Raw genomic sequence first — 18,221 nt, 5'->3', positions numbered from 1 at the left:
GCACCTCCGTTTCCTGCTACCTTGGAAACGAGAATAAATATTGAAGTAGTTGCAGGTGGGAAGTGTTAGTTCTAGTTGTCGGGTCCTCCAAGCCCAAACAATCCTCCTGAGACGACAACTTTTTAGGTGATGAGGGGGGCAGCCGCTCTCCAGACAAAACAGTGTGATAAACCCCAGTGCAGTTTTTCATGTTACGTGCTGCCGAAAGACAGAAAAATAACATTCGGATGTGCTGAAATGAAAGCCACCTCGCTTTGTTTCCTTGGCAACAAACACATGCAATATGTCTTTTGGAAGTGTGTTTTGGGGCTGCGCGCCGGCTCTCGTGGGAGATTTCAGAAGAACGCTAAGATAGATTTACTGAGTAAATGAAACAGCCTTTTGACTGCCAGTGTGATGTTTGCAGGGATTGTATTATGAGGTCACGAGTGTGCCAAACTCCACAATAACACGCACAGGCAGCCAAAATTGAATAATGACAATTGTTTGGTGTTAGTTTTGTTTTGAATCAAATTTTCCCCAGATTATGTCAGTGTAAAGTGAAGCACATGTTACCTCAGCTCCAGTGACCTGTGTGTAACCTTTGCAAAATAGATGAACTCTGCATGTCTGTGTCTGGCAACAAGCTTCTTGTACATTTTCAGTCTCTCTTTTCCTGCAGTTGCATAGCAACACAGGCGAGCATGGGTGCGGTTGTGTTTCCAAACTAGCACTCTTTGGCCCTGCTTACACCTGGTATTAAGATCTGCTTTGTTCGATCGGATCAAAAGTAGATGATGGACACACATTCGGATATACACACAGAAGCGCTGCTCTGTTTACAACGTGGACAGCGTCAGAGACTTGACACGGAAGAGAAGAAATTGTTGAATAAAGTCATTATTTTTTGTATTTGTTTGCTCACAAAAAGTATTCTCGTCGCTTTATATCATAAAGGTCCGTGATTTGTATTCTCATCGCTTCATATCATTAAGGTCCATGATCGACTGTAGTCACGGACTATTTTAACAATGTCTTTACTACCTTTCTGGGCCTTGAAAGTGGTAATTGCGTTGTAGTCTATGGGGGGGGGGGGGGTCAGAAACCTCTTAGATTTCATCAAAAATATAATTTGTGTTCCGAAGATGAAGAAGAAAGTCTTACGGGTTTGAAATGACATGAGGGTGAGTAATTAATTACAGAATTTTTTGGGTGAACTAGCCATTTAAAGGCACACTATGCAAGAATTGTACCTTAATATAACAGCTTCAAAGTCATTTCGGTGGTAAACAAACTCATAGTAGGGCGAATCATCCTGGTAGTAAAGCTAGGGGGGAACGCCGCTGGAAAAACCAGCAATGCAAGTTTGAGAGGAGCGCCCCCGACAAATCTCGCGAGAATCACGACATGCTTTACGGCAACGACGTCACACACATCAACCACAGCATGAAGCACGAAGACACTTGCGCGCATTTCAGACGTGATACTGGTCGATGGAAAAAGCAAAGAAAACGCGGTCGGGAGAGACTAGGAAAAGGAAAAGATAATCTGACCGCGTGAGGAACCAGACAAGAGTCCCACTCGGTCAGGCTTTTCCATAGATGGGGCTTTTCACTCGTTGGCGCGAGCTAAAAAGCAGCACTGGATGCAACAGTGATGCTGACCTGGCGTCGATCTTGTTGATGGACTAGTAAGTAAATATTTCTAAGTTTGTGTGCATTTTATTTTGTGATTTCACCGGAATGAATAGAGATAGTCCGTAATGGCGATAGATTGAAGACCGCGTCCGAGTGGAGACTGCGCACGCGCCGCCACATAGGGGGACCAGACGTCCCGAAAATTGTAGGATTGTAGGCGCGAATTTAGATATACATTGATAAGCAAATTTCCATTCATTCGTTTCGTTGACATGGGTGGTGTACCGGAACCACAACACGACGTTTTTTAGTAGCAGACTAATGACAGACTGTTGATCTTTTAAAAAAAAAATTTGGTTCAGGTTTGAAATTCATTATCTTTTATTTTAGGCTATATAGTCTAATATCATAGTAGGCCTACCCATAAACACCCCCTCTTATTTAAAGGCACACTATGCAAGATTTGTATTTTGTACCTTAATATAACAGCTTCAAAGGGGTATCAGGCCGTGAGTGCAGAGACGCTCTGCGTGAGAGGTATTTACGACAGTAACGTTAAATACAAGTACTCCACAGCGACTTTAGGGTCGCTGTTTGACAAAAACGGAATTCCTGCATAGTGTGCCTTTAATACCACGTGTAAACAGGACCTAAATTACGAGAGCAATCCGGTCGATTGCATCTTTGACTATACCTCTGGAAGTGGTCGAACGTGGGGAAGCTCAAAAACGTTTTAGAGCCCGTTTACACCAGTATTTAGATCGCCCAAAGCGCATCTTAATAACAGGTGTAAACGGGCTTGGATTAAGTATAGGCCACGTCGCTTCCAAATGGCATCTAAATTATATGTGTAAATAAAGTTCACTCCGATGCAAATACCAGACATCAGAAACTGTCAAACCTCAGATTTCATGTTTGTTCCATTTATGAAGTACAGGAATTTGTGTTCAATTTAGCAAATAAACTGTATCTTTAAGTATGCAACTGTAAGCAAAACTTCTAGCTTGTCCTTTATACTCGTATTACTTGGTCATTCAAGTCTTTCATCAGCTAATCTGCAGTGTGTGAAGTTTTCTGGGGGCTGGGCTGTATAGGTTGCTGAGAAGGAAGTGACAATCAGGATCAATATAAGAATTGTGTCATGTTCCAAATACAGTCACTGCTCCTGTTTCTCATCTTCAGTCATGTGACATTCAGGAATGGATCAGTACAATAAGATGACATCAGCAGGCAGTAGAGACATTAAAGACAATTTAGGGTTTGTGAAGATTTACAAATTGTGGGAAGTTATTGAGAGTCATTTTATTGTCTAACGTTTTTAATATGTAGCAACTAGATTTTCCAACAGAAAGATTTAAGGCGAGTAAGAAGAAATTAATACTTTAGTTTAGGGTCCAACTAGTTGCATATTAGCATGCATATTACTAGGATATTGGTTGTTTATTAGTACTTATAAAGCACATATTAATGCCTTATTCTGCATGACCATATTCTACATCCCTTAATCCAACCCAATTTCTAAACAACTACTTTACGAACTATGAATAAGAAGTAATTAGGAGTTTATTGAGCCAAAAGTTGTACAGTAGTACAATAGTTAGTTAATAGTGAGAATTGAAACCTAATCTAAAGTGTGACCAATAATTTTATTCAGCAATGATGCATTCAATTGATCAAACATGACAGTAATGACATTTATAATGTTACAAAAGGTTTATATTCTAAATAAATGCTGCTTTTAAAACTTTATATTCAGTATAGAATCCTGAAAAAATCCTTTACACAAAGATATTAAGCAGTACAACTGTTTTCAACACTGATAATAATAAGAAATGGTTCTTGAGCAGCAAATCAGCATATTATAATGATTTCTGGAGGATCATGTGACACTGAAGACTGGAGGAATGATGCTGAAAATTCAGCTTTGACATCACAGAAATAAATTACATTCAAATAAAAAGCAGTTATTTCATATTTTACAATATTTATTATTTTTACTGTAGTTTTGATCAACTTAATGTAGCCTTGACGAACATATAAGACTTTCAGAAATATTTAGACAATCTGACTGAACCTAATCTGAACCCTATACTTTTTTTCAGTTTCACTTCCTATTAAACATAATGCCCAAATCAGCTGTTAAAAAGGACGTATTGATCTGGCTTGTAGAGCCATGTGATATATTAAGATATGACTATTTTAAGCAATAATATCAACAATGCATTTAGAGCTGCACAAAACCATCATGCTAGTTCAAGATCACCTTTGCAACTTTTTTTTATTGCAACTGGAAGACAATACATCACAGAAACTTGATGGTAGGGTTGGAGAAAAAAAATCAAATGAAAGAAAAACAAATGGAATTTGTCGTAGCAATGGACAAAGTGGTATTTACATTAATCGATAAAACTGTTGTCTTTGGCAATATGATTACAAGTCAAAGGAAATACAGAGTGCAATTACGCCTCTATATTGACATATTAGCAGGGTGCACATGCCATCAGACCGAATAATTCATTACAAACCAAATGAACTCCGTTACTTTCATCTTAAACAACTCAAACGCTTAACAGAATGGCAGTTAACAGGAACCTTTCAACAAAACGATCAACAACAACAACAAAAAAAAACACAATGGGAAAAAAAAGAAACACTTCGCCTCCTATTAACGTTTTTTTATTATTATTTTTTTGGCTGGCTCTTCTTTTTAACGTGTTTCAGGTTCCTCTGAAAGAACAGGAGAGGAAAAGTTACGTAGTGAGTGTTTTCTTTGAAGGAAGGCAGTGTATAAAGGACTCGTAGCTCTCTCTGCTACCGGTTTCCCAGTTTGAAGCACATTGAACAGAAACGTGATATGGCAGATGTTGATAAAGACCAGCAGACAAGGTTATAATTGGGGTTATTTCGCATAGATGTGGGGAGGAAACGTCAAGAAATGTCTAACTTGGTTAGGGAAAGGCATGCCAACTGGAGACGTCACATTAACACTCATGGGTCAGATATAACATTCAACACGCTACAAAACATTAGGTCGAACCATTATCATCATCAGATGAACAGGGAAGACAGTGTGACTTCATGAAACAGCAATGCAGAGCGATATTAACAAATATGACTGAGAATATCTTATACATGGGTACTTGAGAGAAATGCTACAACTCATTGACATGTTTATGACTAACATATCAAGTATGCATGTGTATAGAGTCATTACAGGCTTTGGCACTGAACCCTTAAGTTCTTTACCATACGTTAAAACAATAAAAGTGCAATTCGGTGAGGTCGTGAAAATATATACACCAGCGTTTGCACTGAGCTCTGATATCACTTGTTTTCGTCTATAAGTGCTTAAATATATATGTGTGGAGGCGTAAATATCCGTCTGACTGCCTGTACCGAGAACTGAATCAATACTGATGACTCCTGAACAGTGCTACATGTAAATACGGGAACAAAAAAACTACTTGTACTGTAGATCCAAAGTCTCGTGGAACAAAATGGAAGACCCTGAATAAATCACAGACACGCACATCCGGATTACACACGGAAGAAAAGCAGGCACGAAGCCGGAAGTAGCAGGGGACCGACACTCACTACGAACTTCTCCTTGAAGACACGGACATTGACGTAGCGGGTATTCGTTAGAGGGGCGGCCGTTAGCGTGGACCGAGACGGCCCAAGCCCGAGTCCTCGTATTGCAGAGAGAGTTTCCCAACAGTCAGTGTTTGTCCCTGAAGAAGGTAATTGTGAAGATGCCTGCTTTAACACGAAGGCGATGATGAGGACGACAAATCGAAATCAAAACTGACAAAAACAACGAAAGAGACTAGGCCTATTGGCATAGAAATTAGAGGCGGTGCCTTAGTTCTCTAGGATCTATATTTATATGAAAATAATTCATGCTCCATGCTAAATACATTATTTACCTTACATGAACTTTGATTTTTTTTTAAAAAAACGGTCTTCTTTTTCTTTACAGAACCCATGCAACACGATTTGGAAAATCCTGCTGGCTACATTGCTTAAATTAAGAAAGGAAAACGGTCTAGTGTTACTTTTATACAGTGTTTATCCTGACTGGATGAAATTGCTTATTACATCACGAGGGTTTCAAATAAAAAAATTAGAAAACGTAAACGAACGAACGAACACAAAAAAACTCCAGTCATTATTTTCCGCTATTAAAATACAATTGGCAGGTATTGTAGCATTAGCTCAGAGTTGTCCTTTTCATTGTGCCGAAGAAGAAATATCACCATCCACAATCGCTTTAGAAGGAAAATATCACTCATTTTGATTGCTTAGGAAAAAAAACGTGGGCAGTTTTGAAAGACATATTGGTAAATGTATCACTTTTGCCACCAAAAAGCACTTTGACAAAGGCTTATGGTTTACTCTCATCGTGGTGAATCATGATTCATACGAGCCAAACGACAACTACAGACATGAGCTGTCTCCACTCGATGCTGCTGGACTTCTTTTACCGGTGAGAGCATCAAGGGGAAGTGACATCACAGAAACTGCCCGAGGATTGTCTTTGGCACTGCCCTGTGCTTCTAAAACATCTTATATTACATCAGAGATTACTAGAACCTATAATTATCAGTAACTCTGGCAAGCTGCACCACAAATTAAGAGTAGTTTCACTTTTCACTATGACAATGGGGCAGGGCAAATTTTGCTATCACTTTTTTTTTTCTCCTCTCTCAGAAGAATGAAATAATTGGCTGAATATCTTAAAAAAGGGAAGGCTATGGCTTCAATCTCCGTAGATTAGAAAAAAGAAAGAAAACACAATAAAATAGGTGAACCAAAACAAGAAACCCTCAGTAAAATGTTACCTATAAAGATAGGAAAACAAAGTGATTGTTGATATTGCCACAAATCAGTAGAATTCACCTGATGTCCTGGGAAAGAAAATAGTAAATTCTATTCAAAGTGATGTTTTTTTCTCTCTCTTTATAATACAGTCTGTTCATTATTTTTGCTCTTTCTGCCCCTTTGCCGTCCGGTTGGTGATATTGTTCAAACAGGCCCTGACTCCCGCCAAATGAAGCAGGGACCCGGCCGCCTCCTTCATCTCCTCGTCGTCACTTTCCGGAGGCTTCTCTGTGCGCCTCTTTTTTAGAGGAAGAGTGTCACTGGCCACTCTCTGTTTGACTTTTGTCAAATGTTGCCGTTTCTTGTGCTGGGCCAGAGCGAGGGCGTCCACGGACCACTCTTTGGGCTCCTTCTTGATTTTGCTCTTGTCGTCGTCCTCGACATCGCTGCCAGTCTCGTTGGCGTGGAAGCTCACCTCGCTTCCATCGCAGTGAGCCTCTTCTCCGACGTCCGAGCTGGAAGATTTGGCAAAACTGTAGTTGTGGTCATCCTTGGAGTCACTGCTGACCAGTGGAGAGTTACAGGTGGGCTCGCCGTCACTGGTAATCCTGTATTCGAGTACTGACCTATAACACAGACGAGAGATGCATTAGTGCAAACCGCACACATGCTGTTCTTGTTGTACTGTGTAAGTGCTTCGGAAAACAAATGAACTACATGCGCTAACTGTGTAATTATTTTGTGGAGCTGCTTGTAATTATGCTACTATAGTAATTAATTATAATAATATGTGTAACATGGACACTCTGTACTGATGTTTTGCTGTTTTTTTGCACAGATGGCAACAACCTCTGGAACACATGAATACATTCAGTCCATTTGTTATTGTATAAAGTGGGTAAAATCTAAATCACAAAACCAGTCAAGGATATGCCTGGGTCATATTTCACCCACAAATCAAAAGAGAAAAAAAGGAAATTAAATAATCATATATCATACATTCAAAAGTTTGGGGTCAGTACGATTTTTAATGATTTTAAAAGGAAGTCTCTTATGTTCACCAAGGCTTCATTTATTCGATTGTCATGAAACAGTGCTTATTATTAATCATTCTCTTTTTCTCTCTTTTGATTACAGGGTAAAATGCTAGAACCACAACAGTGGTTAGCACATCTCACAGCTCTTCTTTTTTATTAAACTTGTATTGTGTGTTGGTAAGCACCACATCCTCAAATGTTAAAAACAATTATTGTAAGCATTTGTCTCTGAAATACACTTGAGCTTTGAAGCACATCTTCAGCCGACCAACTACAATTAAAAAGTGAATTAATTGGGGGTTTACAAAACTCTCCACTTTTCTGTAAAATAATATGATGAAAAATAAGTGAATAAAGACAGTTTAGCTCTGTTTATGCCTCTTATTTTCAGAAACATAATCAAGTGTCTTTACAATGACATTTGTTTTGTGCTTCTGGTCACAGTTCAGTTTAAGAGTGAAAAAGAACGCACTTTGCATATTTGCTGCAGGAACGCTAAACCTCCCTCTGTGGTTCGAAAAATAATCCTAAGAGCTTTTCCACTTCCTGCCTCATATGTGCATTTATGACTCATAAATTATAGCCGCAGCACAGCAGGCTAAAGAAACTGCTTCAATAATTAATGCCTAAATGCAGTGTCACTCATTTTAAAGAGGCTGTTTTACTCTTCGGACCGTCACTACACGATATGGGCATCATACAGCAACTGAGAGGCTGAGGCCCTGTGTGTGCATATGGACAAAGGAGAGCTGTTGCTGAATGCTCATATCATAATAGAGGTAATCTGACATATTTATATGGTCTATGCCTTTGTTTTATGCTAATAAAATAATGAATCTTACTGGGGGATTTAACATTATCTTCGTGACAAATAAGCAAATTTCATTGATGTGATGAAACAAAAACGACAAAATATTTTTAGATGTATGATTTATTATTTATAATTATATAATTTAGTATTTGCTTTACAGCATTTAAAGTAATTTTATTGTACAACAAAATAATTTGTAAATAAATGCACGTGGAAAGGAAAGTAGGGGAAAATGTACTTATATATATTTTCTTTATGCAATTACTGCTATGCAAAAAGGATATATAGTGCTGGGTAGTAACTGATTACATGTAATCTGGATTACATAAGTAGATTCCAAAATTAAGTACTTGTAATTTATTATATTACGTTTTAAGATACTCGTAATCGGACTACGGTTACTCTTTATTGATTACATGATTACATGTTATTCTCACAATGGCTGTAAATTATTTATAATTCATTGATACTTCTTTTTTATCTTTTTAATTTTCCTTTCTAAAAAGCCTACTGCTAATATAGGTTAAATATTTAACCATGTTTTACTGTCTTTGGAAGGCTTTTGTGTTTCAAACACATAAAAAAAATTGTTGGCCGAATCTGTTTGACTTAATATATTTACATAAAGTTGCCCCTGAGATTTATAGTAAGTTAATAAAGTGAGTTAATCAAAATTAAATCAAAAATAGACTCTGATCCCAGTTTACTTGCATTAGATGGAGAAAATTCCTGCAATGTTTTTCCTCAAAAGTTTCTCTTCAGCTGAGGATAGAAAGTCATATACAGTAGGTACTCAACCAGAATGCCTATTACCGCCGCGACTCGTGCCGCGGCAAATCCACCGCGGCAAAAATAAACTAGTCGCATTTCAAAGTCCTTCGCGAAATGACCGCCAGGTGGCGCAAAGGGGCATTTAGCAAAACAGCCGCAATTGCTGCATTTTGAAACGGGCTAATGTCAATTAACAGTAAGGATGAAATAGTTGAGACTGATTGAATATGTAAAAAATAAAATAAAAATAAACAAACGAAAGAGAATAGAACAAACCTTTAGAACAAAAAAATAATAATAATAAAAATATAAATAGTTTAACCTATAGGCTAACAGATTCAGTTAAATTAAACGAAAGCAAAACGTAAAGTAAAAGTAGGCTACATTTAAACAGAATATAACACTTTTAGAGCAGAACATTTTATGAATCAAAAGTTAAAATAGGCCTCTCTCGCAATTAGGTGCAATGACGCTAAACTATTGAGGAATGAGAGGATTGAAGAAGAGCGCTTCTCTCGTGTGCGCGCACTGACTGCTGAACTACCGAACTTCTGGGAAATTCTCAGTGAGAAAAGTTGTGGTCGAGTGGTAGAACTTAGGTTTCAATAATTTTGATGACACGGGTTCAAATCCTGTCCAAACACGGTAGCCTACTTATAAAATACAATTCCATGCATTTTTCCATTTTACACAAAGGAACAAATATTATCCACAAGATTGACTGAATTTATATCAATCTGTATAATAATTCCAATCGTAATTTCAAAAGCAGTTCTGTTAAAAAAACAGAAAAAAAAAAAACTTCATGGGGTTCCATAGGCTACGTTTTTAAAAAAATTGTGTAACAAGGTGCGATATGCTGGTGGGGGATTTCCCCCCAGTAATCAATGCTTTGCCTAATTCACCAATAGACCATATCAAATATATATATTATATATATATAAAATATGCAACACGCACGTTTAAACAACAAACAATAAAATCTGAACCGGCGCTTCTGCTCCTGTATTGAGAGATAACATGCAGCGCGTTTCAGTTACGATCCTGGTTCCAGTGGCCTTAATACGTTCATGGCTTTTCAAAATGTCACAAAGCGTTTTGAGATGTTTTTGAATGAAATATTGAAGTTTATAATTAAGTGTTTTGGCACATCACGCCGAGTGGCGCTACGCATTATTCTAAAGTCTGGCATGTTGAAATAGAGTTCAACAAACACGGCGGCGCTTTCACTTGAATTTATTTTTTCTCATAACAACTAAAAGAACTTTCTAGGATAGAAGCTATCCTACTCTGTAATTTTTGGTCATACAGATAAGATATCGTCTTTTAAAACAGTAAAAGGTGTTTTATGCTAACGATAAAACGTTTTCTCGCTCATGTGAGTGAACACACTGGAGAAACAAACGTTTGGGCATTTCACAGTGAGTAAATTCATGGCCGAGTGGAAGAACTTACGATTCAATCATTTAGATGACACGGGTTCAAATCCCGCACAAACAAGGACTTTTGTCAATTTTATATTACCCTATTAATGCATTTTATATCCTATTATTAATGCAGAGAGATTTGTCTAGTTCTAAAACTCTGTTATGCACGATATAGGCCTAGTTTTTGCTTATATTATAAAAGAAAATTGCCATGCATTTCCATTTTACACTGGAACAAATAGTATCCAACAGAATGACTTAACATCTTATACCATTCGTAATTTCAAAAGCAGTTCTGTAAAAAAAAAAAAAAAAAAAAAAAATATATATATATATAGCCTAGGCCTATATAGCCTATTTTTTGGATTCCCTACATTGAGTTTTTAAAAACATGGTTTTAAGCAAGGTGTGATTTGCCAGGGGGGACGGGGATTTCCTTCTGGTCTAAACATCCCTGCTGCTGAATTATTTTAACCCCCCACCCCCTTCCTCCGCAGTAATCAGTGCTAATAGGCTTAGGCTACTTCACCAATAGACCATATAAAATATATAAAATAAAGATATGCAACAGGCACGTTTAAACGACAAACAATAAAATCAAAACCAGCGTTTCAGTTACAGTAGCCTACGTTCGTGGTTCCAGTGGCCTTAATGTAGGCCCACGGCTTTTCAAAATGTCACAAAGCGTTTTGAGATTATTTTGAATGAAATATTGAAGTTTATAGTTTTGGCACATCACGTCGAGTGTCGCTATTGTTCTAAAGTCGGGTTTTATTCTGGCATGTTGAATTAGTGTTCGACAAACGCGGCGGCGCGTTCACTTGGATTTATTTTTCTCATAACAGCTAAAATAACTTAATAGGCTTCTAGTAAACTTTTATTCATATTAGGCTAACAACATTTTAGCAGTCGTCTCTGTCTCCGGGAACTGCTCGTCACAAAACTGAACCGAAAGCCACTTGCCTCAGCTCATGTCTAAAGCCTTTAAATGTCTAAATATTTAATAAATGTTATCTGATTATGTAGCCTAATCCATCTGAAACTGAGAGGTACAGAGGTACAGAGGATCTACTTAAAACATGTTTAACTATGTGAGCGCTTAAAAATGAGGAAAGGACAAGGCAAGGGGAAAATCTCGCTCTATTAAATAGGCTAAATCGCCCTGAATTAAAATGTAAAAACAAATCAAATAATTTATTTGTCGAAATGTTGCGCTATTGTTTAATTTAAGTTCATAATTATTCTATAAATGTTATTTAGTTTAACAGCAGCACAACGAAGCACTGTGGTTCGAGATTTATTTGAATAAAAAAGAAAAATGTATTGAAATTGAATGAATTATTGAAATTAAATATTTAGTAATAAAGTTTCATGACAGAAATATCACTACATGTAGCTCACATTATTTAATTCCTTCATTATCAACACTTTAATAGCCTAATGCTAATGTCTAATAGCGGTTTAAGTGTGAATTGCGACTTCTTGTTTTAAGTCAGTCTCAGATTCAGAGAGCCTGTGGGGGTTTGGAGGGACAGTGGCTTTATCGTGCGTGCACAATAGGTGTTAATGTTCGTCTTTCATATGGAGATGTCGGATAGCCAGCCCAATGAGCAGGCAAAGGCTAAATTCTTTTAAGGATAAATCTCTCGATGTGTCCAAATGTAGGCCCTATATCTTATTTAATTATAAATATAGTGTATTTTTTGTATTTAAAGTTTTTCACACAAAATTTAAATTAAAGTGTTCAATCCAGTTGTTTCAACTGTTTTTATAGAGTTTTAGAATGTTTGAAGCAGTGTGTATGATTGTCAACAATCTGGCATTATCTAAACATTAACTGTTGACGAAACGAAGCAGATAAAGAGCTCTTTAATTCAACCTCGTTTTATTGTAAGTGAATTCAACAAGGCATGCTGTGTCTTTGAAGCAACAAAGGCAAAATCATTTGTTACAGGTTTTTTTTTTTTTTTTTGGAGGGAGACAAAATAAACTTGCTAAAAAGAGATCCAGCGCAAGAGAGAGGCAAAGAAAAACGCATGTTCTTAATTTATGTCGTTTTGTTCGTTTTGTACTGTTTTAATTGTTTAATTAAGCTGCAATTTATTTGGCAATACAAATTTAAAATGTTGCAAGAATAAGATTCTGTGTTTCTTATTTTGCATCGCAAAGGAAATAAACTCTAAACTCAATGCAACCAGCTGTTTTAAACAAATAAACTGTCCCACTTTATTTAAACCTTAAAAATGTGCAATGGGGTTTCAAACTTAATTAATTTTAGTGTTCTTTTACATTTTCATTTTTTTTTATATTGAAAGCAATACTATTTAGTTAGTCTGTTATTTTGTGTAGCCAAGTCAACAAAATCAGTCTTTTCTGATTTGTTCAATTTATGGATCTGTTTTGAAAAATTTCTTCCGTTGCTATGGCCGGGTATCACTGTCTATCACCTCAATTTCGTGAATGATTCACAAAACAATAATTTAGCAGATTAAAGACAAGCTTCATTATTTTCATTTTCTGACGCGATCAGCTAATCTTCCCTCATCAGTTTTGTCGTGCAGCGGCTCTACTGGAATGTAGCAAATTTATGTTGTAATGTGCCATTGATAATTTAAACAAAACTCTTGACTTTACATAAGTAAACAGTTAATGAACTCGCTAATAAACAGTTACCTATTGAAGCATCAAGAACGGTAAAACATAAACGAATTCGGCCAACAGCAAATTGGCTCCATTGAGATTCGATCTCAGATCGTTTGAAGCGTAGTGCGGCTCATGTTGTTGCGTTAACCGCTGAGCTATCGTCTGAACGCTGTTAAATATAGTCTTATGCTCTTCCAAACCCTCATTGATAGCCTAATATGTTTCGGTTGCGATGTTTTATGTTGAAATGTTTTCACTTTATTCAATTTAATTTCAGTAGGCCTATTGTGATTATGAATTCGTTTAACTACAAGTTTCACTTGAAATCATCTGTTACCAGCTTTCAATGGCTCTGAATGAGCAGCGGCACTGCGGCAGATTACGCAATAGAGAGAATAAACTGACACTTTTCAAAGTCTGTAATTGTAGCGCCTCTTAGCGGTAAAAGGCAACAAATACACACCAGAATTTTACCGCCGCGGGAGCGGCGGCGGTAAAAGTATTATTCTGGTTGAGTACCCACTGTACATCTTTGGCCCAGTTTACACCTGATATTAAGATGCGTTTTGGTCGATCGGATCACAAGTAGACGAGGGAGACATTCCACGTTTATACCTGCTGTTTTAATCCATCTTTGTCCACTTTCAACCACTTCTGTCCCGATTTCTTTAAGGGGAGGGTCTATGGGTGGGTAAATGTATGGGCTTTTTCAGATCTTTCGTTATAATGGACAAAATAAGCTCACGCAATTTACATATGAACGTGACTGGAGACAACATACAGAGGGCAGCAGCTTTCGTTTCTGCTCTGATAGCCACTAGACCACGTCAAACAAAGTGAGTGACTGTTAGAAATCAGGAATTGTGAGGGAACATTGTGCTTGGTATGTTTTCCATCTTCAAACCAAACTTGGGTCTTCAGCCGACAAAGTTTAAATCCCATCTAACTAGCGCGCTTTCCATAATGTTTACACTCACCTAAAGGATTATTAGGAACAACATACTAATACTGTGTTTGACCCCCTTTCGCCTTCAGAACTGCCTTAATTCTACGTGGCATTGATTCAACAAGGTGCTGAAAGCATTCTTTAGAAATGTTGGCCCATATTGATAGGATAGCATCTTGCAGTTGATGGAGATTTGTGGGATGCACATCCAGGGCACGAAGCTCCCGTTCCACCACATCCCAAAGATGCTCTATTGGGTGGAGATCTGGTGACTGTGGGGGCCATTTTAGTACAGTGAACTCATTGTCATGTTCAAGAAACCAATTTGAAATGATTCGAGCTTTGTGACATGGTGCATTAACCTGCTGGAAGTAGCCATCAGAGGATGGGTACATGGTGGCCATAAAGGGATGGACATGGTCAGAAACAATGCTCAGGTAGGCCGTGGCATTTAAACGATGTCCGATTGGCACTAAGGGGCCTAAAGTGTGCCAAGAAAACATCCCCCACACCATTACACCACCACCAGCAGCCTGCACAGTGGTAACAAGGCATGATGGATCCATGTTCTCATCCTGTTTACGCCAAATTCTGACTCTACCATCTGAATGTCTCAACAGAAATCGAGACTCATCAGACCAGGCAACATTTTTCCAGTCTTCAACTGTCCAATTTTGGTGAGCTCTTGCAAATTGTAGCCTCTTTTTCCTATTTGTAGTGGAGATGAGTGTTACCCGATGGGGTCTTCTGCTGTTGTAGCCCATCCGCCTCAAGGTTGTGTGTGTTGTGGCTTCACAAATGCTTTGCTGCATACCTCGGTTGTAACGAGTGGTTATTTCAGTCAAAGTTGCTCTTCTATCACCTTGAGTCAGTCGGCCCATTCTCCTCTGACCTCTAGCATCAACAAGGCATTTTCGCCCACAGGACTGCCGCATACTGGATGTTTTCCCCTTTTCACACCATTCTTTGTAAACCCTAGAAATGGATGTGCGTGAAAATCCCAGTAACTGAGCAGATTGTGAAATACTCAGACCGGCCCGTCTGGCACCAACAACCATCCCACGCTCAAAATTGCTTAAATCACCTTTCTTTCCAATTCTGACATTCAGTTTGGAGTTCAGGAGATTGTCTTGACCAGGACCACACCCCTAAATGCATTGAAGCAACTGCCATGTGATTGGTTGATTAGATAATTGCATTAATGAGAAATTGAACAGGTGTTCCTAATAATCCTTTAGGTGAGTGTAGTTCAGTAGGCGGAGAGTAGGCGTCTTTTGTGGCTGTTGGAACACTTTCTACCACATGAGCGTTTAGACTATGAAAGCAATCCGGTCTAATGTATTTTCGACCACCTCTGGAAGTGGTCAAAAGTGGACAAGCTCAAAACGTTTTAGACCCTGTTTACACCAGTATTTAGCATCGCCCACTTGTGATCCGATTGCCCAAAACGCATCTTAATACCAGGTGTAAACAGAGGCTTGGATGGCCTTGGTGTGAGTAATTAATATGGACATTTTTATTTTTGGGTGAAATTCCTTTTCACTATTCCTATTCCTTATAAAAAGTGTTTATTCTAAAGTTGTTTTAGACTATTCTGTTATGCATTTTAATATATAAAGTAAAATTGGACATATTACGATGTGACCTTGACATGTCGTTTAGAAGACTTTAGGTGAGCGCACATACAAACACACACACACACACTTAGACATTGCGAACCTCTCTGTTTAAACCGGTGATTCTGCTGTTTTTCCACCTATTCGAGCCCTATGTTCTAATTACAACCTTTTAGTGCCCAGGCTTATGAATGTTTCACAGCAAGACAGACTGTCCATGTGTTCGGTCATGCCATTAAAAAAACTTAGTGTATGTGATCAATTATTCATCTCACATCATGCATGCAAGAGCAGGGCCTAAGTCTGAATAAGGAGGTGTGCTGATGTCTGTGAATGACCTGGCTGTTCTGCTCTAATAAAAAGCAGCCAGACTTCACAGAGTCAAAGGCAAAGATCAGATATGAACCAAGATCTGCAGTGTGAGCATGATTCTGATTGGCTGATAAACCTGTCAATCAAGTAATGAGTCAGCGGAGACAGGAAATTCGCTCAAAGTGACCTGGAGGGACAGGACTGACCTGACAGTGGCTGTCCTGCTGACAATGGGGTTGATGGGAAGGGGTCGGATTCCTGGGAAGAGGCCCTGGCTCATCATTCGAGCTCCGTTCTGGATCACTCCCTGAGGGACTGGGGAGAAAACACAGATAATGTGCATTAATGCACAGAGTACCTGCAAGCATATGGGAGCACAAATTCATAATGCAAACAATTCAAAAGCAAAGTCAATTCAAAAGCATCACACCATGTTTAAGCTTTTAGAAATCAGCTTAAAATGGTTTTAATTCCAGCTGTTGATGTTAAAGGATGAAATTTCCCTGTAGTTTCAAATAGGATCAGACAGTCAAGAACCGTCCGAAATCATCAGTTTCAATCTGTTCAGCTGGCTTTTGCAACTTCGAATGCACGTACGTAAACTTTTTTACTGGTACGTAAAAAGAAAGAAACAGTGGTTGGTTCATTAGCATGTCAGACGGGGCTCTTGTCTAAATAGACCGTTTCCAAACAGAATAATAATAATAATAATAATAATAAATTTTATTTGTATTGCACTTTACATTTTAGCAATCTCAAAGTGCTACAGACCATATAGTAATATAATTAAAAACTCAAAATCAAGGGGGGGTCCCTATAAAATACATTTATTTAAAAGCTTTTTTTAAAAAGATACGTTTTTAGGTTTTGTTTAAAAACATCTGTAGTCTGTGGGGCCCTCAGGTGATCAGGGAGGGCATTCCACAGCCTCGGAGCAGCCGATGAAAAGGCCCTACCACCCATGCTACAGAGCTTGGTTCTGGGGACATAAAGGGTGATTGTGTTTGCAGACCGGAGAGTGCGTGAGGAGCTCTGGTGTTTGAGGAGTTCCTGTAGGTAAAGGGGGGCATGTCCATGAATGCACTGGTGGGTGAGGAGGAGAGGAGAATAAACTGCAAAGTGGACATACCTAATGCATAGGTCGAAAGTCTGGTTCTGAAGGGTAACAATATATTTCGATATAATTTCGATATTATATTAACTATAAGTAACTTTGCAACTACATGTCAACTACCAGTCATCAGTAATATCTGTCTGCTTAATATCTGCTAACACTTTATTTTGATGATCCCCAACAGACATTCTACTGACTATAAGTAACTTTGCAAGTACATATCAACTTACTCTATAAGAGTCTTAACAGTCTACTGATAATGACTGGTAGCTGACATGTAGTTGCAAAGTTATAAATATAGTATATAGTTAGCATAACATCTAAAGTGGACTATCGAAATGAAATAATGTGAGGGAACAGAATTCTCTAAATACATCTACATATGATAGTCAAATTGTTTTCCACATTCAATCAGGAAACAACCACAAACCCAATGGAAAATGAATTGCTTTCCTAGTCTCCTATGTAATGTGAGGAAGAAATTAGCCCAGACAGATGATAAAATAACAAACAAGATTGTACTGCCACCTGAATTAAAAAGGGATAAAAAAAAAAGACAAGAAAAATTTGCCAGGTCACTTGATTTTACAGGGAAGTGGGCTGTTATTTGATTATTTTCATTCTTCTATAATGCTGATTATGCTACAAGCGACAAGTGCTCACTTTTTTCTGAATGACCTCCCCTACAAGAGCACTGTATTGAATGTTATACCTCAAGATAATAACGAGTATTGCAAGACATTCCATTCATTATATATTCATGTTTTATCAAAGGAACGTACAAAATATACTCTCTACAAACAAGCTAAAATGTGATTTATCAAGATCTTGACCAAACAATTGATGCACGTCTTGATAGAAATAACATCACAACATTTATTTCCATCAAGAGGTGAACCAATATTTTGTCAAGATCTTGTATTGACAATGCAAGAGTCAAGCCCTCTGTAAAGTCTCCTCCAGCACATCCCAAGGGATTTCAATGACTCAGAGGTGCCAATTCATGTGTGAAAATGATTCTTCATGCTCCCTCCATCCCAACCATTCTTTCCCAGTTTGAGCCCGATGAATCTTGACATTGTCATCCTGGAATATAGCCATGATGTG

General features: G+C 38.0%; 1 protein-coding gene across 4 annotated transcripts in view; it reads right to left on the bottom strand.

Annotated features, from left to right (window-relative positions):
• Positions 1 to 3,875: 3,875 nt before the first annotated feature.
• foxn3 (forkhead box N3) overlaps positions 3,876 to 18,221 on the bottom strand; it is a 104,187-nt gene continuing 89,841 nt past the window's right edge. For all 4 annotated transcript variants that reach the window (XM_056267238.1, XM_056267240.1, XM_056267242.1 and 1 more), the window contains exons 5-6: positions 16,207 to 16,315; positions 3,876 to 7,063 (exon numbers count right to left, since the gene is read on the bottom strand). In XM_056267238.1, the coding sequence (XP_056123213.1) occupies positions 6,595 to 7,063; positions 16,207 to 16,315 (578 nt within the window). In that variant the 3' untranslated portion in view covers positions 3,876 to 6,594. The remainder of the gene's footprint in view (positions 7,064 to 16,206; positions 16,316 to 18,221) is intronic.

Source organism: Rhinichthys klamathensis, unplaced genomic scaffold, assembly GCF_029890125.1.
Source record: "Rhinichthys klamathensis goyatoka isolate OS25496 unplaced genomic scaffold, OSU_Roscu_1.1 h1tg000256l_1, whole genome shotgun sequence".
Lineage (NCBI taxonomy): Eukaryota > Metazoa > Chordata > Actinopteri > Cypriniformes > Leuciscidae > Rhinichthys > Rhinichthys klamathensis.
This window is presented reverse-complemented; position numbering and strand designations above follow the sequence as displayed.